The sequence below is a fragment of the Dendrobates tinctorius genome, unplaced genomic scaffold (genome assembly GCF_039654945.1).
Source record: "Dendrobates tinctorius isolate UK_male_01 unplaced genomic scaffold, ASM3965494v1 ptg000064l, whole genome shotgun sequence".
Classification (NCBI taxonomy): Eukaryota; Metazoa; Chordata; class Amphibia; order Anura; family Dendrobatidae; genus Dendrobates; species Dendrobates tinctorius.
Window position 1 is genome coordinate 47,201,406 of NW_027361732.1, and position 27,343 is coordinate 47,228,748.

Here is a 27,343-nt window from a genome sequence, read left to right on the forward strand (position 1 = left end):
AGGGAGAGGACGTGGGGATTCGGTGTCTGCTGCGGCCACCAGTGACCCGGCATCCCCCACTTTTACCAGGCAACAGTCCGTCATGCGCAGCTTTGTAGGACCTCGCTGTACCCCACTGCTGCGTGACAAACAAATTGAAGCCGTTGTCGGATGGATGGCAGCTAACGCATCCACTTCAATGACTTCCGCATCCTCCCAAGGCCAGAGCACTGAAGAGCAACCATCTGTCTCTTCACCACCTGCCAAATTGCCCAGGCAGTCTGAGAGCCCTGGACAGGAGCCATCTCAATCTTTACTTCTGTTCTCAGAATCTGTTGGCTTGGAAAGAGGTGGCCAGCCAAGCAGCATTCTAGAGCGTGAAGAAGAGGGAGTATGCAGTGATGGGCAACTGCTTTGTCCCTCTGAATCTGAAGAGGCGGGTGGGCCAGTGCCTATGGTCAGCACACCTCAGTATGAATCAGATGATGATGAGACTCAGTTGCCAATTTCTGGTGCGTACGGTGCTGGCGAGACAACCCAGGACCAGCCGGTGCTTGAAGAGGGGAGTGGAGATGATGAGGTCCTTGACCCATCATGGCGTCAGCCACAGGAAGGTGGTGGGAGCAGCTCTGAGGAAGAGATTCCCCGAACGGCCAAAAGAGGAGGGAGAGGGCGGAGGCAGACTTGGTTGCCTGTAGCCTCCACTTTGGCACCCGTGAGGAGCAATCCTCTTCCAAAACGGGCGCTCCCAGGACTTGCAGTGCGTGGTCTTTTTTTGACACAGTTGCAGATGACATTTGCTTTGTCAAATGCAAGCTGTGTCATCAGAAAGTGAAACGAGGGAAAAATGTGACCAACCTCAATACCACAAATATGTGGAAACATGTGTGTACCAAGCACGAGGTGGAGTTACACAGACACACTGAAGATGTAGGCCAACCTTCAGCAGCACCTACCACCTCTTCAGCTCGTGTTGGGGCCTCTTCCTCCAGCTCACACACAGCTGGTTCGGCTTCCTCACTGGAACGCCATGGAAGAACCACTGCCACTGTTGTCCAGAGACCCAGTGAAATTCCACCCACTGAACCACGTTCGCAGTCATCAGCACACTCCCAGGCCACTCACCAGCAATCGGTAGCACAGGCATGGGAGAAAGTGCGGCCATACTCGGCAAACCATCCCCGAGCACTGGCTCTGAATGCCGACATTGCCAAACTACTGGCCCTTGAGATGCTGTCATTCAGGCTGGTGGAGACTGACACCTTCCGGAACTTTATGTCATTGGCAGTTCCACAATACAATGTGCCCAGCTGCTTTTATTTCAGCAGGCAAGCTGTCCCTGCCCTGCAAAAGCATGTGGAGGGAAAAATTAAAAATGCGCTACTAAATGCCGTCAGTAGCAAGGTCCACCTGACCACCGATGCGTGGACCAATAGCCATGGACAGGGACGATACCTTTCCCTCACTGCCCATTGGGTCAATGTTGTGGAGCCGGGTACAGATCTGGAGAGTGGCTCTGTACGTATTCTGCCAACTCCAAGGATTGCAGGAATGCAGTCTGTACATATTGAGTCCTCCTCCTACTCTAGTTCCTCGGAATCAGCACTGCGTGAGCCTGTTAGGCCAGATATGAGCACAGGTGTGGCCAAACGTCAACAGGCCATCCTTAAATTAATTTCTTTGGGGAATCGGAGCCACACAGCACAGGAGCTCTGGAATGCCATCAAGCAGGTGAGCGATGTGTGGTTTGTGCCAGCGAATCTCCAGCCAGGTTTGGTAGTGAGTGACAATGGCCGAAATCTAGTGGCAGCTCTGGGCCTAGGCAACCTCACTCACATACCATGTCTGGCACACGTGCTCAATTTGGTCGTGCAGAGCTTTCTGAGGGACTATCCGGATCTTGATGCACTGCTGCACAAGGTTCGCCTAGAGTGTGCTCACTTGCGGCGTTCCAGCATGGCAAGATCGCGCATTGCATCTCTGCAACGCCGATTCCGCCTGCCAGAACATCGCATCATATGTGACCTCCCCACCAGGTGGAATTCAACGTTACATATGTTGGAGCGGTTGTGTGAGCAGCAGGCAGCAGTAATGGAGTACCAGCTGCATCAGGCGCAAACAAGTCGCACTGTGCGCCGGACACACTTCACCACCACTGAGTGGGCCACTATGAGGGACATCTGCCAAGTTTTGCGTGCCTTCGATGACTCCACGCGGATGGCCAGTGCAGATGATGCACTAATCAGCATGACTGTCCCCCTCATCTGTCTGCTTCAAAAAAACCTTACAAGCACTAAGTGAGGAGGTTTTTGAAGAGGTCGAGGATGAGCAGTCAGAAATGCCATCTGCTTCTGGCAAGTCTGCGCAACGTGCTTCCACACAAAGGCCCAGGCGGGGGACACTTAGTGAGGAGGATGACGAGGAGTCAATGGAGGAGGAGGAACACATCTCTCCAGAGGAGGGAGGTACACAAGGCTCTAGTAGACAGTGTGTACAGCGAGGGTGGGGTGATGCTGAGCAGGCAGAGATGCTGCCTCAAGCTGGGGACAGCGTTTCCGGTCCAGTTGGCAGTCTGCAGCACATGGTTGATTTCATGCTGCAGTGCTTGTTAAATGACCGCCGCATCGCCAACATTCTCCACACGGCTGATTATTGGGTGTACACCCTCCTAGATCCTCGCTACCGGGACAACTTACAAAGCCTCATACCACAGTTGAACCGGGAGCGAAAAATGCGGGAGTACCAAGAAACACTTGTGCAGGCCATCATGTTCTCCATTCCCCCCACAAGTGTTGCTGGTAGTGCTTTTCAAACCAGCCATGTAGGTAGAGGCAGTGGAGGAAGCTCTGCACAAAGAGGTAGCAGAGGCAGTGCCGCAGGACAAGGCAAGGCCAGTATGGCCCAAATGTGGAAAAGTTTTGTGGGACCGCCACAAACGGCTACACCATCACAGACGGCTCCAGTCAGCAGGAGGCAACGTTTCCGTCAGATGGTGACAGACTACTTGTCGTGCCCTGTTAGTGTTCTCCCAGACGGCTCTTCCCCGTTCAAGTATTGGGTCTCTAAGCTGGATACATGGCCAGAGCTTAGCCAGTATGCATTGGAGGTGCTGGCTTGCCCTGCTGCCAGTGTATTATCGGAACGTGTCTTTAGTGCTGCAGGTGGTGTGGTAACAGACCGTCGCACGCGACTATCCGCCGATAATGTTGACCGGCTTACTTTTGTGAAAATGAACAAGGCCTGGATCTCACCTGAATTTGCCAGTCCTCTTCCAGAATAAATAATTGGCTGGCAACAGGATCCAGGTCTCCTGTTGTGTTCATGTTTCTATGACCTGAACTTTATTTCCTGGGCTACAGCAACGCCCGTTGTTGCTCAGAAGTGCTGTCCGCACAGACAAAACACTCGCTCATGTGTAAGTGGGGTTCGGTAACGTCAGCTGATCCCCTGCTGTGTGTACGGCAAACTCTCCTGCTGCCTACAACTTCTGACTACCTCTGATTTAATATGTTCTCTGATTTGCCCTCTGTCTCCACTCTGTTTTGAGTATTTCCTCCGGCCTACAACACCGCCTGTTTCTGCTCTCAAGTGCCGTCTGCACAATCCACACTTGTTCCTGTGGTACCTGGGTCCTGTAACATCTGCTCATCTCCAGAGTTGAGCACGGCAATGTCTCCTGCTTTGTCTACATTCCCACTACTTGTAGTGGAAATGTGGACAGAGCAGGAGACATTGCCTGACTCACCTCTAGGGAGAAGCTGCTGTTACAGAACCCCAGTAACACAGGAACAAGTGTGGGTTGTGCAGACGGCATTTCAGAGCAGCAACTGGCGTGGTTGGAAGCCAGAGGAAATACTTGAAACAGAGTGAAGACAGAGGCCTAATTGGAATACGTTGACAGTTAGTAGTAGTCTAGAAACAATCGCAAACTGCCACCAAGTAGGCCTCGGCCTACTACCTGATTTTCCCTGGGCTCCGACACCGCCAGTTGGTGCTCAGAAGTGCTGTCCACACAGAAAAACACACTCGTTCATGTGAAAGTGGGGTTCGGTAACGTCAGCTGATCCCCTGCTGTGTGTATGGCAAAGTGTCCTGCTCTCTCCACAGTCAAACAACCTCAGATTTACACCTGGCTCCAAGTAGGCCTCGGCCTACTACCTCATTTTCCCTGGGCTCCGACAACGCCAGTTGGTGCTCGGAAGTGCTGTCCACACAGAAAAACACACTCGTTCATGTGAAAGTGGGGTTCGGTAACGTCAGCTGATCCCCTGCTGTGTGGCGGGCAAACTGCTGCTGCCTGCAAATTTTAGCTAGTTCAGATTTAAACATTCTCTGATTTGGCCTCTGTCTCCACTCTGTCTCTAGTATTTCCCCTGACCTCCAACACCGCCAGTTCCTGCTCACAGTTGCCGTCCACGCATTCCATACTTGTTCCTGTGTTCCTGGTGTTCTGTAACGTGAGCTGATCCCCCAATGTGTGTCCGGCACTGTCTCCTGCGCTGTCCACCTTCCCACTGCAAGTGGTGGGAATGTGGACAGAGCAGGAGACATTGGCAGACAAACATCAGGGGATCTGCTGACATTACAGAACACCAGTAATACAGGAACACGTGTGGATTGGGCAGACGGCTACTGTACGCATAAACTGGCGGTGTTGGTAGTCACGTGAAATCCTGGAAACAGAGTGGAGACAGATGCCTAATTGGAGCACGTTGACAGTCTGTTGTAGCCTACAAACAATCTAAAACTACCACCAAGTAGGCCTCGGCCTACACCATGATTGTCCCTGGGCTCCAACAACGCCAGTTGGTGCTCGGCAGTGTCTTTGGCACGGGGACTCCCTGTTGCCCAGCCTGGTTCCAGCACGCCTGCTGTTTCCGGGTATTGTCAAGGTCACTATGCCACCAATCCGTTGTCCTGTCGTCTTGCGGCCGGGTTAGCCGACTCTACGGTGCCTGCAGTTTAGGTGACTCCTATGTGGGCTGCGGGAACTGGCACTGAAGGCTGGATCCGTAGTGCCAATGGGACATGGACCCCCTGTAGGACTGTGGGTTTCGGTAACTGCGGCCGGCTTGCGGCCTGGCTACTTTGCTTTCAATGGGTACCTTCTGCTACCCACCCGGGTGCCAGCACTGTCTGCTGGTTCTCGCCAGAGCCTTTGGCCTAGGTGCCTCCATCTCGGTATCCGAGGTCCAGCACCGTCAGCTGGTCCTTGGTAGTGCTTTCTAGCACAGGTACCTCCTGCCTAGTAACCGTGGTCCAGCACCGTCAGCTGTTCCTCGGTAGTGCCATTGGCTCTTGTAGCTTTTGCTACCCATCTGGGTTCCAGCACCGTCAGCTGGTTCTCGGCAGAGTCTTTGGCACGGGGAGTCCCTGTTGCCCAGCCTGGTTCCAGCACGCCTGCTGTTTCCGGGTAGTGTCAAGGTCACAATGCCACCAATCAGTTGTCCTGTCGTCTTGCGGCCGGGTTAGCCGACTCTACGGTGCCTGCAGTTTAGGTGACTCCTATGTGGGCTGCGGGAACTGGCACTGAAGGCTGGATCCGTAGTGCCAATGGGACATGGACCTCCTGTAGGACTGTGGGTTTCGGTAACTGCGGCCGGCTTGCGGCCTGGCTACTTTGCTTTCAATGGGTACCTTCTGCTACCCACCCGGGTGCCAGCACTGTCTGCTGGTTCTCGCCAGAGCCTTTGGCCTAGGTGCCTCCATCTCGGTATCCGAGGTCCAGCACCGTCAGCTGGTCCTTGGTAGTGCTTTCTAGCACAGGTACCTCCTGCCTAGTAACCGTGGTCCAGCACCGTCAGTTGGTCCTCGGTAGTGCCATTGGCTCTTGTTCCTTCTGCTACCCATCCGGGTGCCAGCACTGTCTGCTGGTTCTCGCCACAGCCTTTGGCCTAGGTGCCTCCATCTCGGTATCCGAGGTCCAGCACCGTCAGCTGGTCCTTGGTAGTGCTTTTTAGCACAGGTACCTTCTGCTTAGTAACCGTGGTCCAGCACCGTCAGTTGCTCCTCGGTAGTGCCATTGGCTCTGGTTCCTTCTGCTACCCATCCGGGTGCCAGCACTGTCTGCTGGTTCTCGCCAGTTTCTCAGCCTTCTTGTACCTTCTGCTACATTTCCAAGATCAAGCTTTTTGAAATTGTCTTTGGTAATCCTTATTGATCTCCATGACGATGACCCTGATGATGACGACCCTGAAGACCACACCAAAGAAGACCAGAAATATGACCCTAAATAATAAGACCAAGAGGACAAAGAACATGAAGACAACCACCAAGATACAGAACAAAAGACAGAAGAACAAGAAGCAGAAGAAGCAAAAGCAGAAGAACAGAAAGCAGAAGAACATTAAGCATAAGACAAAAAATCAGCATAGAAGAAATCAAAATTATAAGCAGAAGAAGACTAAGCAGTAAATGGGGGTGAGTCCGTTCCTCCTCGTGGTGCCCCTGGAAAATGCCTGCTGCTGCAGGCCAAACTGAACGCGGACAAATCCTGTTGTAAATCTTTTGTGACAGGCAGAACGTAAGGTGTAATCTTATAACTTTTATAGATAAGTACTACAGGAATGCCTGTCACCATAAGAAAATGATGAAAAAGAAGAATAGGAAGAAGATGAAGAAATAGCATATGAAAATTAATAATAGCTGAATAAGAAGAATATGAAGAATGGAAAAAAAAAATTAATGGGAAGAAGATGAAGAAGAAGATGAATAAGGTGAAGAAAAAGTTGATGAAAAAAATGCTACTGCTGCGGATCACGAAGGAGAAAGTGTGGGAGAAGTACAAAAGAAGGTGAAGAGCATGGAAGTTGTGAAACATACATATCTGACTAAATATAAAAAAGGTTAACATAGTCAATATCTTTTTAACTTCGAACGTCTTGAAAAAAAAAATTGGAATTAATGCTATGCCATGTGATTTGAATAAACCACTATGCTTTTAATGTCTCCTCCACCTCCCACAATACATTCTACATGATTCTTATTTGTTTTCAAATATGTAGAATTAGCCAACAAGGAAATAAAGGCCTTTTTTTAATTCCGATACAGGAAGTCCCACTGACTTGAATGGGACTTCCGGTATCGGAATCGGCGATACCCGATATTTTTTTCGTATCGGGCGATACCATCCGATACGATATTTTTGGGTATCGAACAGTATCGCTCAACACTAGTGGTGACGCCGCATGCATATAAGAGAGTCATCTGGTCCTGGGAAAAACACATGTATGGAGGTATTAGAAAGTTAAATTGAGTCAGCAAATCATTATCACTCTTTAAACTGAGCATCAAAAACCCATAGTGCAGGCAGTATTACTCACTGCAACCTATAATTTTACAAAAATTGATGCACCAAATACAAAGGAAAAAATGTCCACAGAATATTTACTTATCCTAGGACCTAAAAACAGCAATCATGTGAGAGGTAAAATACTGAGAATGAGAAATATACAGTATTTTTTTATACTTTTGGGTTGTCCTCCCATATGTCATGCATTGGCCTCACCAATTAAAAAAGAAATAAAATCAAATCTGAGACTTTTACACAGTTAGTGGATTACAAAATGCCATAGAAAGTGGGGTCTAATATTCTTCTTACAATGTCATTGAAACATTGCAGTAGATAATATAGGAAGAGAATCTACATTCATCTATTAGGCTAAGTGCACACGTAGCAGAAAATTTCTGCTGAAAAACCTGACTCCCTTCCCAGAAATCGCGAGTTTTTGTCTGCGCGTTTTTTGCGCAAAAAATGCGCAGTTTTTATGCGTTTTTTCCTGCACGTTTTCAAAACGCATAGAAATAGCCAGAAACGCGGAAAAATCCGAGAAATTAATGAGCATGCTGCGTTTTTTACCGCAAAGCGTTTTTTTTCGCAGTAAAAAACGCATCAATGTGCAAAATGCATAGAAATGAATGGGAAGCTTATTTTTAGCGGTTTTATAGGGAAAACCGCTAAAAAAACGCTGTGTGTGAACACAGCCTTAAAGTATTGCATGTACAGTAACTTAATACATATAGGGGGAACAGCCAAACTCTACTACAAAAATGAGGTCATGTCACAGGTCATACACCAGGGCAAGACTAAGCGCACCAACAAGACAACCATAAGATCGACCCCAGGAAAAGATTTCACAGCAGACTGGGTTATTAAGATATGCCGTTTAATCTCTTTTGAAAAAACATGAAGAAATTGATAACCTTGAAGAGCCCAGTGGGACCAACTACACCAAGTTGTTCAGAGAAGTGTGGCCAGAAGTGGTCTTCATGAAAGAACGGAGTACAAAAAAAGTCATATCTTCTACATAGAAATAAAGGCCTGGGGTGCAGAAAAATGGCAGCTGGTGATCTAGGTTGCAAAGGCTGGGAAGCGAAACAATAATCACTGTCTAATCACTATGCTCTGTTCTATGGTACTCAGAGCTGAAAACATAAGTGTGCATGCGCCATTATGATTAAGGCAGAACATAGTGTGCAGATTTCGCCCGGCTATGTGGATGACACAGAAGGCGTCATTTACATCAATTACAGCAAAAGGATGGCTATCAGCAGCCGAGAGGAGGGATGGAGAAAGCCGAGAGGAGGGATGGAGAAAGCCGAGAGGCGGGATGGAGAAAGCCGAGAGGCGGGATGGAGAAAGCCGAGAGGCGGGATGGAGAAAGCCGAGAGGTGGGATGGAGAAAGCCGAGAGGAGGGATGGAGAAAGCCGAGAGGAGGGATGGAGAAAGCCGAGAGGAGGGATGGAGAAAGCCGAGAGGAGGGATGGAGACCACAGAAACAACGCCCATGGACTGGACCGACAGGATTAACATACAGCGCGGGAGAACTTCAAAAGTTTTTTGGGGGGTATGCGGGGGGGTGGACAACCATTGATGGACTGCAGCACAGGTGCTGATTAAGGTCATAGCTTTAGCTGACACTGGACATAACTGGTGACAGGTTCCCTTTAACATGAAAAGACCCATTAACTATCCAAGTTTTATCTATATACAAACGATCAGAATGCTTTGCCTCGGTGACACGGAAGGTGTCCAGGCGTTTTATGGCATCTGTAGTTCAATACTAATTAGCCTGGTTGCCATGATGGGACAGGGCTCATGCACGGCTCAAATCCTGTTCACTTACTCTTCAGCAGTCTCCGGGTGGCCCCAACTTTCCCCATGACAAGCACCCATTGGTTTTGAAGTGCTTCACCTAACATGAAATGCAGCTTCTATGTGGAGCACATGTACTAAATTTATTCTGGAAGTTTCACTGTGCTGTCACAACAGACCTCGTTTTTTCAAATTTCAATCCAAAAATAGCTTTATGATGCTTCAATATCTTCCTCTTACATCACACTATGTAAGCACATTTCACTCTTGGCTACTGAACAATTAAAGCTGTGCTGTGATCAGTTCCTTGGGCAAATAAGCCAGCTTTGCCTTGTTTTTCAATCACCGGCCATTGACCACTGTACCTAAGGGCCTTTACTTTTGCACCCTCCTCTGAAGCCACATTGGAATAACACAGCTAAATGTGCAAAATGCCTTTTAATTCAATAAAAAAGCCCTCTGTCAGCATTTGTATAATGCAGGACTTGGCAGGGCTGCCGCTGTTTGGGAGAATATATGCCAGACTATGTAGGTAGCTTATCTGCCAGAAAGAAGAAAATGTTTAGACTGTCAATAATAATTGCACAAGAGTTACACCCAAAAAGAAATGGAATGTGGATTAACTCTTTCCTCCCACCTCTATCAGTACAGATGGCATTTAAATCTTAAAAAAAAAAAATCTAAATCTTTCAATGAAATTTTTGCACAATAAGGAGATTCATTTAATAAGCATTCTAGGTGCTTTCAAAATTTTTACTGTGTATGAGCTCCCTTACAGATGGAAGGACGGAGGGGAAGAGGGTTATTCATTGGAGAGGGGAGAAAGTGTGGAAAGTGTGTAGAGTCTTATGGAGAGCAGAATAAACAGGCTAAACGTAAAGGAGGAAAATAAGTGGAAAGGAAACAAGTAGAAATCTGGAGCTTGTGGTGTAACATGAAAGCAAGTGAAGACAGTAGCACCCTGGATACACACAGATCTCATCCAGCACGTATTACAGGGAGAGACACTCCCACACGAAAAATATCTGAAACTTAAGGGATCAGGCTGCAAACTGCATATCAGAGGGTCTGAAAATGAATAAAGGAATGAAGAGCGAAGACTAAAACCTAGTGCAATCTTATTAACTTAAAGGTAACCACTGACATGTAAAATTATTTTGTTCATGTCAAAAGTGTCCATAGCGTTTTAGATAAATGTCATACAACAGCAACAAACTAATCACACAAACGGAGTTGGCAATATTATATTAAATAGGTTTCCAGCTACTATCTGCCCGTGATGACACAAATAAACAGTCTGCAGAAGTTATGGCTATGTAACAGTAAATTAGCTACAGGACCCAGACCGCCAGTGTCCATCATTGCTTCCAGCCTCGTACCAGGAACAATCATCCTTTTACCCAGACACCTACTTATTAAATCATGGCACTTATTTAGCTACTTGGCAAATACAGCATGTGCCATGCATTCAACTGTGGAGCAAGTTTTATGAATCTGTGCCCTAAGGCTCTAGCAGTCCCATAAAGAATGAATGGAGATGTGTGCATGCTCAACATCTGTTCTATTCAGATCCTCTGTCATTCTTCCTTGCTGATCGTCTCCAGTTCCATCAAGTTGGATGGTGAACAGCCATTTTCAGGTCTCTCCAGAGATGCTCAAGTGGGTTTAGGTCAGGTCTTGGGCTGGGCCAGTCAGAAATGGTCACAGAGTTGTTCTTAAGCCACTCCTTTATTATTTTAGCTGTGTGCTTCGGGTCGTCTTGTTGGAAGGTGAACCTTTGGCCAAGTCTGAGATCCAGAGCTCTCTGGAAGAGGTTTTTATCCAGGATATCTCTGTACCTGCCCGCAATTCATATTTTCTTCAATTGCAAACAGTCGTCCTGTCTCTGCAGCTGAAAAACACACCCATAGCATGATGCTGCCACCACGTTTCACTGTTGGGATTGTATTGGGCAGGTGATGAGGAGTGCCTGTTTTTTTCCCTCACATACCGCTTAAAATTATCACCAAAAAGTTCTATCTTCGTCTCATCAGACGAGAGAATCTTATTTCTCATAGACAGGGAGTCCTTTATGTGTTTTTTTGCAAACTTTATCTGGGCTTTCATATGTCTGGCACTGAGGAGAGGCTTCCATTGGGCCACTCTGCCATAAAGGCCCGACTGGAGGAGTGTTGTGAATTCTCTTATTTCTGAGTCGGGGCTCCCTCTGGTGGTTACTGTAGGTGGTGGAGCTGGCCGGAACTACAGAGGTCTGCCACCTGACGATGATGAAATCTGGGGTTACTGATTGGGAGTATTTAAGTGAGCAGGCTTCCCTCAATTGTTGCTGGTGATTAGTTCTTCCTGTGCAACTTGAGGTCTGCTGTCTCCTGCATGATCCTTTATTTTTCAACTAAGTTGTTCATTTGCTAATCCTTTGCTTCTGATCTGGTTTAGCCTCTTTCTGCTTTGCTGTGCGGGTTCAGCGTGCTCCCTGCTGGGGCTGTGCTGGACCCTGCTCCATATGTTACAGCTTGTGTCAGTTTGTTCAGTCCCCTGTTATATTAGTCTCTTTTGCTTTGCTGCCAGTTTACACCAGAATGCTGATATAGTGGGGGAGAGGTCGTGAGACCTCAGTGTCTTTTGTACATCAGACGTGTTGGATTTTTTAGGGTTTTTGCGTGATTGCAGACAGTGTCTTTCCTTTCCCATCCTATCTAGACAGTTTGGGCCTCATCATTTGCTCAGTCTATTTTCTGCCTTTGTTTGTCCCTCATCTGGTATCACCGACAATATATGTTTGGGGGCTATTTCTTTGGGGGTTCTACTCTGGGGCAGTTTAGATTTCACCTTTCTTGCTTTAGGCCTAGTTAGTTCTCCGGCTGTGTCGAGGCGTCTAGGGCATCGTAGGTACGCTCCACAGCTACTGTTAGTTGTGTTGTTAGGATTAGGGGTCTGCAATTCGCTAAGTGACCAACCTTTCTGGTTTCCTGGTGGCCAAGCCTATTCCTGCCATCCTCCTCGGTGACCTGTTCATAACATTGGAGGGCTGCAGTGATAGTCGACTTTGTGGAACTTTCTCCCATCTCTATACTGCATCTGTGAAGCTCAGCCATAGTTATCTTGGGGTTCTGTTTTACCTCTCTCACCATGGCTCTTCTCCCACGATTGCTCAGTTTGGCTGGACGGCCAGGTCTAGGAAGACTTCTGGTGGTCCCAAACTTCTCCCATTTAAGGATTATGGAGGCCACTGTGCTCTTAGGAACCTTGAATATTGCAGAAATTCTTTTGTAACCTTGACCAGATGTGTGCCTTGCGATAATTCTGTCTCTGAGTTCCTTGGCCAGTTCCTTTGACCTCATGATGCTCATTTGGTCTGTATACACTATGAGCTGTGAGGTCTTATATAGACAGGTGTGTGCCTTTACAAATCAAGTCCTATCAGTTTAATTAAACACAGCTGGACTCCAATGAAGGAGTAGAACCATCTCAAGGAGGATCACAAGGAAATGGACAGCATGTGACTTAAATATGAGTGTTTGAGAAAAGGGCCTGAATACTTATGACCATGTGATATTTCAGTTTTTCTTTTTTCAATAAATTTGCAAAAATTTCTACATTTTTTTTTTTTTTTTTCAGTCAAGATGGGGTGCAGAGTGTACAATAATGAGAAAAAAAATTAACTTTTTTGCATTTACCAAATGGCTGCAATGAAACAAAGAGTGAAAAATTTAAAGGGGTCTGAATACTTTCTGAACACACCATCTCTTATTCTATAGTAGGGGTTAATTTAGAAAGTTGGTAAAACCCTCATAATTCAAGGATCATAGACATTTTCGACAAACAAAGCTAAATATGGCTTTCTACAGATGAAACCTGAAAGAACTCGTTCTTGGAAAATATGAGGACAAAAAAGGAAAATAAGCACAGATCAAGGCAACACAGAGACCGACTAAGAGTTCGCCCTCATCCTCCTGGCAATCCCGCTTTTCATTGTACACCCTTGAACTTTCACTGTGCAATGAAGTGTCTACATACAGGAATGAGACAAGGTTAGCAAGGCCTCCACACTCCAAACCTTGGATTCTTGCTAGCAGTTAGTAATGAAAAGGGAAAAGAGCAACCTTATATATACGCATGCATATAAACACAAGGCTACATAAAGGGCATAGTAAATAATAAAAGGAACATGAACTTTACACCAACAAGCTTTTATAATAATGAAAGCTCAAAAATAATGGCATGGAAGCCAAAAGAGCCCAAAAGTGATCCTTTACAATGGGAATTACAAAGTGTGGCTGACACAGAAAATTACCATGGCTGAGTATTTGACCTTGTAATTTTGAGGTTGCATCCACACCATCTTCTCACTAGGGTGAAATGTCCAACATTTCTCTGCCCCAACTTATTAACAGTCTATACTTTGTATTTTTAAGGAAGGTAATAAATCTTCTCCTGTGTTCTCAAAGAAATGTAGACCCGCCTTTACACATGTCATCACTATGGTTTCACACCTATCTCCTAGGGTAAAAGGGAGAGTTATGAGCACCACATTCCACTCCTCTACAAAACTATGAGAGACAATGGAGCGTAAAGGGGTTGTCCATATTAATGATATTGATCACCATAACTCAGGAAGTGTCATCAATATCAGGTGGGCAACAGCCCGACATGCAGCACTTCTGGTTCCACCTCAGGCAATGGCTGCACGTGACCTGGATGAATGGAGAGGATAAGCATGGCTCCATTCACTGTGTAGTGGTCGCTGCCATTGTAGGTGTCAATGCATTGGGACCTTCACTGACCCTCTAAAATTAAGCACCTTGGTGAATTGTAAAAGCGGACATCTACAAGCAAGGTGTGCCAGTATTTGCAGCATCGTTGAGACCATTAAGCCCTGCTCACATCACTTTGTATGGAAGATGTCATAATTGAAAGGCCAGAAACTGGAGAACCCAGAGGAAACCCACATAAACCCAGGGAGAACATACAAACTCCTTGCAGATCTTGACCTAACCGCTGAGCCACCATGCTGCATTCGTCTACTAGCATGTTTTTATTGGCAGGATGGGAGCAGAACAATTATTAGTAAGATACTTCTGACCCATAAAGTATCGAGCTGTCAGCAGGACGTCCACCATTTACATGGGGCGATGGTTATGCGGCATAAATAATCCAGTGACCTGAAGAACAAAGCATTTGGTTGTAGGGTGATGACTGACATGATAATCGAGAATGAGCGCTCATTCATTATCAGCCTCTTTAGATGGGTCAAAAGGAGTTTGTTTCATTTTCTTCCTTCAGGAGCACATTTTCCTCCTGGCTTTCTGCCTGCCATGGGCGGTGTGCTCGTGGAGATTGACAGTTCAGATCACCGGCATGTTCGCACCATTGGTACAAACCAAGCACCCTCCCATGTTGCTAGCAGAGCGATCCTGGCCTCTGCAGTATGGAGCACAGAAGCTGGCGGGATCCAGCCATCTGGCCAACTTCAAAAAGGTGCTTGTAGGCCCTTCACTAAACTAATTAGCAAAGCCACTAAAGAAGACTCAAAGTCTCCAAAAATTCATTTTAAACAGCACAAAAAGGCAGCAACACTTACCTGCCCAGATCTTGGAACAAATGCACTACAAGGTGCAGCCAGCCCATAAAGCAAGATGTTAGGCTCTTAAATCAAGGGCGAGGAGCCTTCTTCCTGCCAAGGGCCATTTTGATATTTTTGCCATCCTTCAAGGGTCGTACAAATTGGCGCAGTAATTCTGCCCACAAAGTACGTCCTGACGCTAGCACTGGTGTGAGGACGTAATCTTTCACTGCAGGCGTCTTAGCATTCAGTAGTCAACGCTGCAGCACTGTGGTCCCCAGGAATTGGGCCGGAGAAAAGCTCATCCTGGGCCGTAATGGCCCTCGGGCCAGAGGTTCCCCATCCCTGCCCTAAAGCATAGAACCTGAAAGCGGTGCGCCCTCCTTGCCCAGGCAACAGGCCACTGAGACTGTAAGGTGGTCAGTAACCTAAGCAATGAGCAGTACAGAATACAGTTAAAAAGCCCTCTGTTCTTCAGAATGGAGGGATTATTAATAAGACGTAAGCTGCAATGTTGCTTGTTTTGCAAACAAGTCAATCAGTGTCATGAAATTAACAGAAGGCAAAGGGACAAGGCTCTGTTATAAGCACCACGGGAGCCTCATATTACTGATCTATTGGGGTATGTGTACCCGTCAGGAGACAGAACCCTTAGTATTTGTGCCACGATAAAAGCGATCCTGTGAATATTTTTCTTCAGGAAATAGGTGTATATGTTCCTGTAATATAGTGTGAGTAGATTACTATACTCACCTACTGCTGCCTTCTCTGGTGTCCAGCGTCATTCTGCTCCGCTTCTCGGTGACGTCACTCTTAAGACTCTCCGGGTCATGCTCCACTCTACGTGACCTGTATGCAAGTCTATGTAGCGACAGACTGAGGCCCTAAAAGCTTACTTTGTAAAAGAGACTTCTGGCTGACGCATAGAGCATGGAGTGAGCCGCGGTGATGAGACTGAGGAGCGGAGCAGCGCTGGATACCAGAGCGCGGCAGTAGGGGAGTATAGTAATCCACTCACACTACATTACATGCACATAAACACACCTTTAATGAAGTCAAATGCTCATGGGAGTGCTTTATTAATAAATTCATTCTGCCATGACTAAGGTTTAACTACCGAAATGTGTTGGCGTGATCAAAGGCTCCTGTACCGCTGTTACATTAACTGCAACATAAAAGTGATGTTTTATTAGATATTCCTCCATTGCTGGATCTTCTGTTCTTTCTCCGTTAGCAAGTTATCACTGATCAATAGGATAGAGAATAACTTACTGATCGCTGAGTCCGACCATTGGAAGCCCCAGTCCCCAAGATATTCTCAATAGGCCCATGTGAATGAAGCAAAGGTCGGGCATGTGCACCTCTACTCCATTCATTGTCTATGGAACTCCTAAAGAAGGCGAGTACAGGCTCAAAGTTATCCCTTATACTATCGATAAGAAGTAAGTTATTAACCTGGTGCAAACCCTGCAATGGCGTCTTTAATGGAAAGATCTCACACTATGCTAAGTGGCTGATCTTCTATCCTAAAGCATTAAAAATCAATGGATCACCCTTGTAATGCATAGAATAAAGGCATCTTGGTAGCAACAATCAACCGCGATGATGGCCGATTCTTGGGATAGGACACAATGAATTAGATTGGTGGGGACCTGACTCTCTGTGTCCCGACATGTCAGCGTTGGAGGGGGTCACGGCTACAGCAAACACCGCGCTCCCTCCATTGTTTATCTGGCATCGCTCTGGAGCTTTTCATTGTGCCTGTGGCTGGTTTTACAACTAAAGCTTCGTTTTCAGACACGTGTTCGATTTGTGTATATACGGTATACCCATTACAGTCTATGGGAAGATTCACTGTTTTTTAACTGATACAAAGATCATAATCACCCGAATGGGTCCATAAAATACCCAGACAGAACAGATGCCATTGGTGTGTCACCCGTGTGCTGTTTCTTTTTCAATTGGCAGCTGGAAGGTGCCTGGAGGTTTTTGGTCTTTTTTTTTTCATTTGAGAAAAACAGAACTCTTTCATCAGTGTGTTGGATCAGATTTCCATCCATTTTAGCCCATGCGTGTTTTTGCTTAAAGTGTAACCATTATTTTAATTTTTATTTCACAAATCAATAATACAATAATCAATAATATACATGAAAGTTAGCATCTTTGTAATTCATCTTTAGGGAATTCTGTTTCATTCTACATCAGGACTCATCATTCAGTCTCAAAATTCTCAATTCACAGGTTAAATGATAAGTGCAGACAGAATGTTACATTACTGAGATAGGAGATGTCAGTTAGTACTAATGAAGCTCTATGGAGAGGGGAGGGGATAAGAGCTAGAGGCCGAGCTCCTCCCATCTCAATAGAATTTTATCAGTACTAACTGCCATCTCCTGTCTCAGAAATGTAACATTCTGTCGGCACTGAAAACACATTTTACAGATAAACTGAGAATTTTGAGAAGAAATTATCACTCCTACGGAGAAAGCAGATTTCTCTGACAAGATATATTACAACGTTGCTTATTTTCATGTTGATTTATGAAATAAAAATTAAAACAATGATTACTAAAAATCTGATCCAACCCCCTGATTAAAACTATCTGCTCAATGACTGGCACTTTACTTCAATACTCAAAGCACCGAACTGCTCCTGGTATACAACATGGGGACAGAACCTATGCGACAGGTGGCTGCACATCTGCTTATGTGTAAGAACAGGTCTAAAGCTAGGGTTCACACAGCGCAGTTTTCTCATAAAAAAAAAAAAACAATAGAAGTGTTCAGACTGTATCCAGAATTTTCTTTCTTTAGTATTTCAGAAAATCAATAACTATATAACACAGCGCTGTGTGAAGTCCCTAGTGTGCAGTTATTACATCCAGCCTTGATGCTGTAACATTGCTAATGCCTGGCTGTACATTATCCAGTATGCGGTCAATGCTCGGCCTCAGATGCCGTGGATTCCATCTGAGGGCAACACATTACTGTCTGATGTTCCCTGCGTGCAGCACAGAAATGGCCGCACGTGCGCTTACCGTCTCCATTATAGTCTTGCAAATAGCAATTGTGCAGGGTGACTGCAGACATGCCACCTTGTACATAAGCCGGGACACAGAAACCTTGATTTGGGGATCACTGATCTATTGACCCCACACATGAAAAGGCAGAACATGGTCATTAAAGGCTTCACGACGTAAACCCCTGCCCCCATACCCTATAGGCACATATGGACATCATACACTGGGGGGCTCTGCTTGGGACTTTCCACTGTGAGTTAGGACAGAGAGCTGCTTTGTCGCCCTTGTATTACATAGGCGGTAAGTCATCAGAATGGTCATCATGCGCTACTTCCAGCACCAGCCTGACTGGTCGCAGCTTCCCAGGATCTCTCACTTAAAGGGGTTGCCAAGTGTGGCTAATTACTCACCTCTCCATAGGCTAGAAAATAACTTATGGATCGGCGGGCGCACTGATGGGAAGAAAGGGGGACTTTTAGCTCCATTATCCAGATATAGAATGGAGCGGCAGTGCGTCGCTTCATTTATTCTCTATGGGCGAAATGGAAAAAGCCGACAGCCCCATAAGGAATGAATGGAGTGGTGATCGGGAATGTGCACTAAATGGGGATAAAAGTGCCCCCTTCTGCCAATCACTGCAGTCCCAGTGGTCAGACCCCACCAATCTGCAAGCTATCACCTTTCCTGTGGATAGGTGATAACCGATCTTCACTGGACAACCCCTTGTAGAGCGGTGCCCTCTTCCCTGCAGCAGCTCTCTGTGCGGCTGTGGCTGGTATAACCACTCAGCACCAATATTAAATCTAGCTGAGGCTAATAACAATTTTACTGATATATCGGATCCTGAGGGAAGGTGTCTATATTCTTTTTATGTTGAATGCCATCTTCCTAAGAACCCTACAAAATGTCATGGCTTACCTAGCCTAATAAAGCCTCATCACAGAGCGCAGCACCGGGTTTAGCCTGCACTGCAGCATACTTCTCACATGGCTTACCTAGCCTCATTAAGTTTCATCACAGAGCGCAGCACGGGGTTTAGCCTGCACTGTAGCGTGCTTCTCACATGGCTTACCTAGCCTAATAAAGCCTCATCACAGAGATCAGCACCGGGTTTAGCCTGCACTGTAGCGTGCTTCTCACATGGCTTACCTAGCCTAATAAAGCCTCATCACAGAGATCAGCACCGTGTTTAGCCTGCACTGCAGCGTACTTCTCACATGGCTTACCTAGCCTAATAAAGCCTCATCACAGAGATCAGCACCGGGTTTAGCCTGCACTGTAGCGTGCTTCTCACATGGCTTACCTAGCCTAATAAAGCCTCATCACAGAGCGCAGCACCGGGTTTAGCCTGCACTGCAGCGTGCTTCTCACATGGCTTACCTAGCCTAATAAAGCCTCATCACAGAGCGCAGCACCGGGTTTAGCCTGCACTGCAGCATACTTCTCACATGGCTTACCTAGCCTCATTAAGCCTCATCACAGAGCGCAGCACTGGGTTTAGCCTGCACTGTAGCATGCTTCTCACATGGCTTACCTAGCCTAATAAAGCCTCATCACAGAGCGCAGCACTGGGTTTAGCCTGCACTGCAGCGTGCTTCTCACATGGCTTACCTAGCCTAATAAAGCCTCATCACAGAGCGCAGCACCGGGTTTAGCCTGCACTGTAGCGTGCTTCTCACATGGCTTACCTAGCCTAATAAAGCCTCATCACAGAGCGCAGCACCGGGTTTAGCCTGCACTGTAGCGTGCTTCTCACATGGCTTACCTAGCCTAATAAAGCCTCATCACAGAGCGCAGCACCGGGTTTAGCCTGCACTGCAGCATACTTCTCACATGGCTTACCTAGCCTCATTAAGTCTCATCACAGAGCGCAGCACGGGGTTTAGCCTGCACTGTAGCGTGCTTCTCACATGGCTTACCTAGCCTAATAAAGCCTCATCACAGAGATCAGCACCGGGTTTAGCCTGCACTGTAGCGTGCTTCTCACATGGCTTACCTAGCCTAATAAAGCCTCATCACAGAGATCAGCACCGTGTTTAGCCTGCACTGCAGCGTACTTCTCACATGGCTTACCTAGCCTAATAAAGCCTCATCACAGAGATCAGCACCGGGTTTAGCCTGCACTGTAGCGTGCTTCTCACATGGCTTACCTAGCCTAATAAAGCCTCATCACAGAGCGCAGCACCGGGTTTAGCCTGCACTGCAGCGTGCTTCTCACATGGCTTACCTAGCCTAATAAAGCCTCATCACAGAGCGCAGCACCGGGTTTAGCCTGCACTGCAGCATACTTCTCACATGGCTTACCTAGCCTCATTAAGCCTCATCACAGAGCGCAGCACCGGGTTTAGCCTGCACTGTAGCGTGCTTCTCACATGGCTTACCTAGCCTAATAAAGCCTCATCACAGAGATCAGCACCGGGTTTAGCCTGCACTGTAGCGTGCTTCTCACATGACTTACCTAGCCTAATAAAGCCTCATCACAGAGATCAGCACCGTGTTTAGCCTGCACTGCAGCGTACTTCTCACATGGCTTACCTAGCCTCATTAAGTCTCATCACAGAGCGCAGCACCGGGTTTAGCCTGCACTGTAGCGTGCTTCTCACATGGCTTACCTAGCCTAATAAAGCCTCATCACAGAGATCAGCACCGGGTTTAGCCTGCACTGTAGCGTGCTTCTCACATGGCTTACCTAGCCTAATAAAGCCTCATCACAGAGATCAGCACCGGGTTTAGCCTGCACTGTAGCGTGCTTCTCACATGGCTTACCTAGCCTAATAAAGCCTCATCACAGAGCGCAGCACCGGGTTTAGCCTGCACTGCAGCGTGCTTCTCAAATGGCTTACCTAGCCTAATAAAGCCTCATCACAGAGCGCAGCACCGGGTTTAGCCTGCACTGCAGCATACTTCTCACATGGCTTACCTAGCCTCATTAAGCCTCATCACAGAGCGCAGCACTGGGTTTAGCCTGCACTGTAGCATGCTTCTCACATGGCTTACCTAGCCTAATAAAGCCTCATCACAGAGCGCAGCACTGGGTATAGCCTGCACTGCAGCGTGCTTCTCACATGGCTTACCTAGCCTAATAAAGCCTCATCACAGTGCGCAGCACCGGGTTTAGCCTGCACTGTAGCGTGCTTCTCACATGGCTTACCTAGCCTCATTAAGTCTCATCACAGAGCGCAGCACGGGGTTTAGCCTGCACTGTAGCGTGCTTCTCACATGGCTTACCTAGCCTAATAAAGCCTCATCACAGAGATCAGCACCGGGTTTAGCCTGCACTGTAGCGTGCTTCTCACATGGCTTACCTAGCCTAATAAAGCCTCATCACAGAGATCAGCACCGGGTTTAGCCTGCACTGTAGCGTGCTTCTCACAAGGCTTACCTAGCCTAATAAAGCCTCATCACAGAGCGCAGCACCGGGTTTAGCCTGCACTGCAGCGTACTTCTCACATGGCTTACCTAGCCTAATAAAGCCTCATCACAGAGCGCAGCACCGGGTTTAGCCTGCACTGCAGCGTGCTTCTCACATGGCTTACCTAGCCTCATTAAGCCTCATCACAGAGCGCAGCACCGGGTTTAGCCTGCACTGCAGCATACTTCTCACATGGCTTACCTAGCCTAATAAAGCCTCATCACAGAGCGCAGCACTGGGTTTAGCCTGCACTGTAGCGTGCTTCTCACATGGCTTACCTAGCCTAATAAAGCCTCATCACAGAGCGCAGCACCGGGTTTAGCCTGCACTGCAGCGTGCTTCTCACATGGCTTACCTAGCCTAATAAAGCCTCATCACAGTGCGCAGCACCGGGTTTAGCCTGCACTGCAGCGTGCTTCTCACATGGCTTACCTAGCCTAATAAAGCCTCATCACAGAGCGCAGCACGGGGTTTAGCCTGGACTGCAGCGTACTTTTCACATGGCTTACCTAGCCTAATAAAGCCTCATCACAGAGAGCAGCACCGAGTTTAGCCTGCACTGCAGCGTGCTTCTCACATGGCTTACCTAGCCTAATAAAGCCTCATCACAGAGCGCAGCACGGGGTTTAGCCTGCACTGTAGCGTACTTCTCACATGGCTTACCTAGCCTAATAAAGCCTCATCACAGTGCACAGCACGGGGTTTAGCCTGCACTGTAGCGTACTTCTCACATGGCTTACCTAGCCTAATAAAGCCTCATCACAGAGCGCAGCACCGGGTTTAGCCTGCACTGTAGCGTGCTTCTCACATGGCTTACACCAGCGGCGCAAACGTTCATTTTTGCGGCACAAACCAGCACAAACGCAGCACAAACAAATGGTGTATTTTTATTCATCTTTTGAGAACATGGGGTGCCAACTTCACACAAGTCTTACCTAGCCTAATAAAGCCTCATCACAGAGCGCAGCACCGGGTTTAGCCTGCACTGCAGCGTGCTTCTCACATGGCTTACCTACAGTAGCTTAATAAAGCCTCATCACAGAGCGCAGCACCCGGTTTAGCCTGCACTGCAGCGTGCTTCTCACATGGCTTACCTAGCCTAATAAAGCCTCATCACAGTGCGCAGCACCGGGTTTAGCCTGCACTGCAGCGTGCTTCTCACATGGCTTACCTAGTCTAATAAAGCCTCATCACAGAGAGCAGCACCGGGTTTAGCCTGCACTGTAGCGTGCTTCTCACATGGCTTACCTAGCCTAATAAAGCCTCATCACAGAGAGCAGCACTGGGTTTAGCCTGCACTGTAGCGTGCTTCTCACATGGCTTACCTAGCCTAATAAAGCCTCATCACAGAGCGCAGCACCGGGTTTTGCCTGCACTGCAGCGTGCTTCTCACATGGCTTACCTAGCCTAATAAAGCCTCATCACAGAGCGCAGCACCGGGTTTAGCCTGCACTGCAGCGTGCTTCTCACATGGCTTACCTAGTCTAATAAAGCCTCATCACAGAGCGCAGCACCGGGTTTAGCCTGCACTGTAGCGTGCTTCTCACATGGCTTACCTAGCCTAATAAAGCCTAATCACAGTGCGCAGCACCGGGTTTAGCCTGCACTGTAGCGTGCTTCTCACATGGCTTACCTAGCCTAATAAAGCCTCATCACAGAGATCAGAACCGTGTTTAGCCTGCACTGCAGTGTGCTTTTCACACACTGATTAAAAGATTGAAAATCATTAACATGATAACTAACCAGCAGGAAGGATGTCAAAAAGCCAGAAATGACGTCCAGTATTGGTCTGGCTTTTTCATTCCTGATGGCTGATTCAGTTTTGGGTCTCTAGACCAGAGGAGTATACATAGAAATGTTAGCACAGCCGGTAAAGGAGGTTCCCAAACCTTTAGCATAAATTTAACAAATACTGGGCACACTCATGAGATGTGATGTGAGAAGGTAATCTTAATGCATATGAGATGCTGATGTGAGAAAATAAGGAGGAGGTACCTCTCTGACAGGCGGCGGAAACCGCATCACAGGCCACACAGCAGCGCCGCTGCATTGCATGACTGCTATAGCGGTTTTTGACCACCAATACCCCGACCAATCTATGCATTAAGATCACCTTCTTCTTGGCATCATTATATGTGAGATTCTCACATGATCTCTTATACTTGCCCTAGTACACCGATGAAGGTCTATCACGACCGAAACGTTTGTAACTAGTGGCTACTGTATTAAAATTATTTTCTCACATCAGCATCTCATGTGTGCCCAGTATTTGTGAAATTTAAATCTAGACCAGAGGAGGACATACCATTGGTGACAGCTCTGCAGCCGTACAGGGGCCCAACAGGTAGGGGGGCCACATCAAGCTCCAAAGCAGGTGGAATTCTAATGAGCTATTGCACTGCAAAGGGCCCACATACTGATCCTACACAGGGGCCTATTCTGTCTACGGCCGTCCCTGCTCCTGACTCTCAGACATGCAGTAAGTAGATACCAATCACCAAAATGTCACCTCACCATGGCCGCTGGCTCCATAATACGTGTACACTTCGTGAATCTGTTAGACACGGCACTGATGTTTAATGGCGGCATATAGATGTTTCTTCTCACAGATTTATATATAATCTTGCAGAATTGATGCTTTAAGGAGGCAACAAACAGAAGCTGAACAAAAGAGACCCCATAATAAGCTGTAAATTGTACAGGTCATATAAGTATCATGGGGTACCAGTTCTCTCTCTCTGCACGACTACAAATAAGTATTAATCATCTGGTCAATGGATAGGCGATAAATGTTAGATTGGTGGGAGACTGAGTGCAGGACCCTTACCCAGGGGCGGACATGTCATTGGTGCAACCTGTGCAGCCACACAGGGGCCAAAGACGTAAGAGGGCCCACCTCCAAAGGAGGGGACTTTGTGCATTATAATGAGCCACTGGACTGCACGGGGCCCATACCGGTTCTTGCACAGGGTCCCTTTCCTGTCTGTGTCCTCCTTAGTTCCTCTAAGATGGACATGCAAACAGCAGACTTTAGACAGTGGCCATGTTGCAGTTTTGCAGGGAGCAGGGGTCCTAGAAGTTGCCCCCCTGCTTGTTACACGTCATAGTTTATCTTCCTGACAGGTTACAAAATTCAAAACAAAACCAAGATCAGACTAATCCCCGGCCGTGGCTAGCCTCAGCTGCTGCTTTGTAGAATATTTCCGTGTAGGTGTGCGGTTTAATCACCGACATGTTTTCTTCCCCAAACACCAGGCGCACGTTGCCCATACAGTACTTCCTTCACTCGTAATGGTTCAGATTCTTTCAGTCTGCAGCGACATATAGCTACTTACTTTACTCCCACATTTGGTGCATAGATGATGCCACGTAACATGGGTAGATGTCATCTAGTTTTAGTCTCACTTAAATGGTGAAAGAAAATGATCACCCTTCTATTTTATAGGTGATAACTTACTGATCGGTGGCAGTCTAATAGCTGGGATCTGAACCGATTGAGAACCTTTATCCCCATTAGCATGCAGCTGTAGTGTCATGTGTGACTGCTGCGCTATGTGACTGCTGAGCGCTGCACTCAGCCTTTTCTGGCAGCCCCATAGAGAATGATTGGAGCTGCAGTCCAGTGTCCGATCTGTAAAGGTGATAGAAGTGCCCGGTCAATGATAAAAAATCCCCCGATTAGTGCAGTCCAAGAGCTCGGATCCCCACCAATGCACGTTATCACCTATCCGGTGGAAAGGTGGTAATTAAAGGGAACCTGTCACCCCCCCCCAGGGCGTTTTTCAGTTAGAGTCACCTTTAGCAGCACTAAGGCTGCATTCTGTGAAGGTGGCTCTTCTTTTTCTCACCCCTAGTAACGCTGATATATTGATTTTTATACCTAGCTCCTCATACCTGTAATGTGTCCCATAGGTATGATGTGTCCCCCTGTATCAGCCGCCTACCATCCGGCCATCATGCCTGTCCTGTGTCTCGCCGCCCACCATCTGTCCATCATGATGCCCCTGTGCGTTGCTGCCTCCCTGTTTTGAATCCCGGCGCATGCGCTGTGACAAGAGTTCTCGGCATGCGCAGTGCGCGCTGCCCGAGAACCGATATCAGGCTATTGCACCTGCGTGTTGTGGAGACCCCAGATCCTGCCCCGCAGTGTGTTATGATGTATTCACACTGCAGGGCTGGGGCCTCCGCAACACGCAGGTGCAATAGCCTAATGTCGGTTCTCGGGCAGCGCGCACTGCGCATGCCGAGAACTCTTGTCCCAGCGCAGGCGCCGGAATACAAAACAGGAGGAGGCGGCGCACAGGGGCATGATTGACAGATGGTGGGCGGTGCCCAGACCACAGGACAGGCATGATGGACGGATGGTAGGCGGCTGATACAGGGGGAACACACCATACCTATGGGACACATTACAGGTATGAGGAGCTAATTATAAAAGTCGATGTATCAGTACTAGGGGTCAGAAAAAGAACAGCCACCTTCACAGAATGCAGCCTTAGTGCTGCTAAAGGTGGCTCTTTAACTGAAAAATGCCCTTGGGGGGGGTGACAGGTTCCCTTTAATCGGTCAAGTATGATGGTTGCTTCTAGACTGTAGAGTTGCATCTCCACAAGTGGACCAGTATGACTAGTCCAGCGATTGGCGGAGATACACTTCCAAGAGTCCCAGTAATGGTATGGATTATGGAGACAGGCACAGGTCAGCTGCGCTCTCCTCCGCAGGTCTCGTGCACTCGTTACTACAGTTGACAACCAGGATACCTGCGTCCAGGACACAACCACAACTTCCTACTTCTTAAGAACAGACAGAATATCCATTTTACCACAACGGGCACACAGGCCACACGAGGCCTTGGGCGCACCAACCATGAATCTGCAATCCTAGCACACGGGCAAACTAACTCAAACTGGTCCTGTGACTTCTTCTGACATGTCTGTTGTTTGAAAATACTTTATTAACCCCAATAACATAACTCGGGAGCATCTTTCACAAACCTCCGCATTGTGCTATTCCTCTGTTATTCCTCCTAGAAATGGATAAACTGACAACTGGGTGGTACAATTTTGGGGGGTGTCCCTGACATTAGCCAATCATTGCTGACAGATTACGTACGGACACACCCATTTGACAAGGGAGATGATAACACCCATCTGTCAGTTTATGTCTGAGTTTCTAGGAGGAAGCGTACGCCGTGGCGCTCCGGGACTATTTCACGTATACCCCATACAGACATGTTTGCGGAGCAGACAGCTCCCTGTAGACATCTTTGGGGTGATCGCCCAATGTTGGATCATTTACAGAACATGTTTTAGGAATATTCCTCGGCAGGTTTGGGGTTTTCCGCCTGCCAAGCTGTACGTTATGACTTCTCACCTGGCCGGGGTCAGTAGCCCTGAAGACATGGCAGGCCATCTCAGACTCGGGGTTGTCAGGCTGAGTCTTAATCAAGTAGGCAAAGTATGAGGGGTCCTGGGTGTTGTGGATGAAGCGGGCAATGTGCTGGGCCTTGTGCTCGAAGATGAAGACCGCTGTGTTACCACTGGCTCCATTCATAGAGGGCACACAGCGAAGGTGCGGGGCCACCACCAGGAGCCGCACCTCCCGACAAGGGGCCACACAGCCAGGAGGCTCCTGCCTTTCTGCACGCCTGCGGATCGCTGCCACCAGCCATGGCAGCATTGGTAAAGTTGTCCTTCGGTCCAAGGAAGACCACCCAACATACCACAAGCGGAAGCTCTTCTCCCCCCTGGCCGTCCTGTCTGGGAGGGCTTGCTCCTCCAACAGAGGGTGACATTGATCCGCAGAACTTCTCCTCTCCATGGCTCCTCCAGCAGACAGTACGGGCTGAGCGTCCTGTGGCGGCGATCCTGCAGCCAGTTGCTCCATAGACAAGGCACGAGCCTAGAAGTGAGGAGCAGGCGGCAGGCACATGGCAGCAGGCTGGTCTAGAGACAATCGTGCCCTAAGGAGCTGCTGCCCCACAGCCCTCCGCCCCTCGTCATGACAGCTCCTGCAGCGCCTGCATCACTGCCTGCCTCACCAATAGTCAGCAGCGTGCTGAAGACTGACAGGAGGCTGCGCCAGTCCCAGGAACTGCTCACAGGGATCCCGGGAATCAGTCCAGCACCGAAGGGAAACCCCAGCCTGCTGCGACACTAGCACACCCCTCCGGACAACAACTTTACAGCCCCTCTCCAGAATGCTGCAGTGCTGTCCGGTGAGACCATGTGTGACTGCGGGGGAGTCCCGAGCTCTGCAGGAGCGTGCTGGGGCTG

The 27,343-nt window shown here is 47.9% G+C and overlaps 1 protein-coding gene across 2 annotated transcripts in view; it reads right to left on the reverse strand.

Moving 5' to 3' along the window:
- The window catches only part of TBC1D4 (TBC1 domain family member 4), a 235,228-nt gene extending 208,175 nt beyond the window's left edge, over positions 1-27,053 (reverse strand). For both annotated transcript variants that reach the window (XM_073580387.1, XM_073580386.1), the window contains exon 1: positions 26,442-27,053. In XM_073580387.1, coding sequence (XP_073436488.1) covers positions 26,442-26,954 — 513 coding nt within the window. In that variant the 5' untranslated portion in view covers positions 26,955-27,053. The remainder of the gene's footprint in view (positions 1-26,441) is intronic.
- Positions 27,054-27,343: the final 290 nt, after the last annotated feature.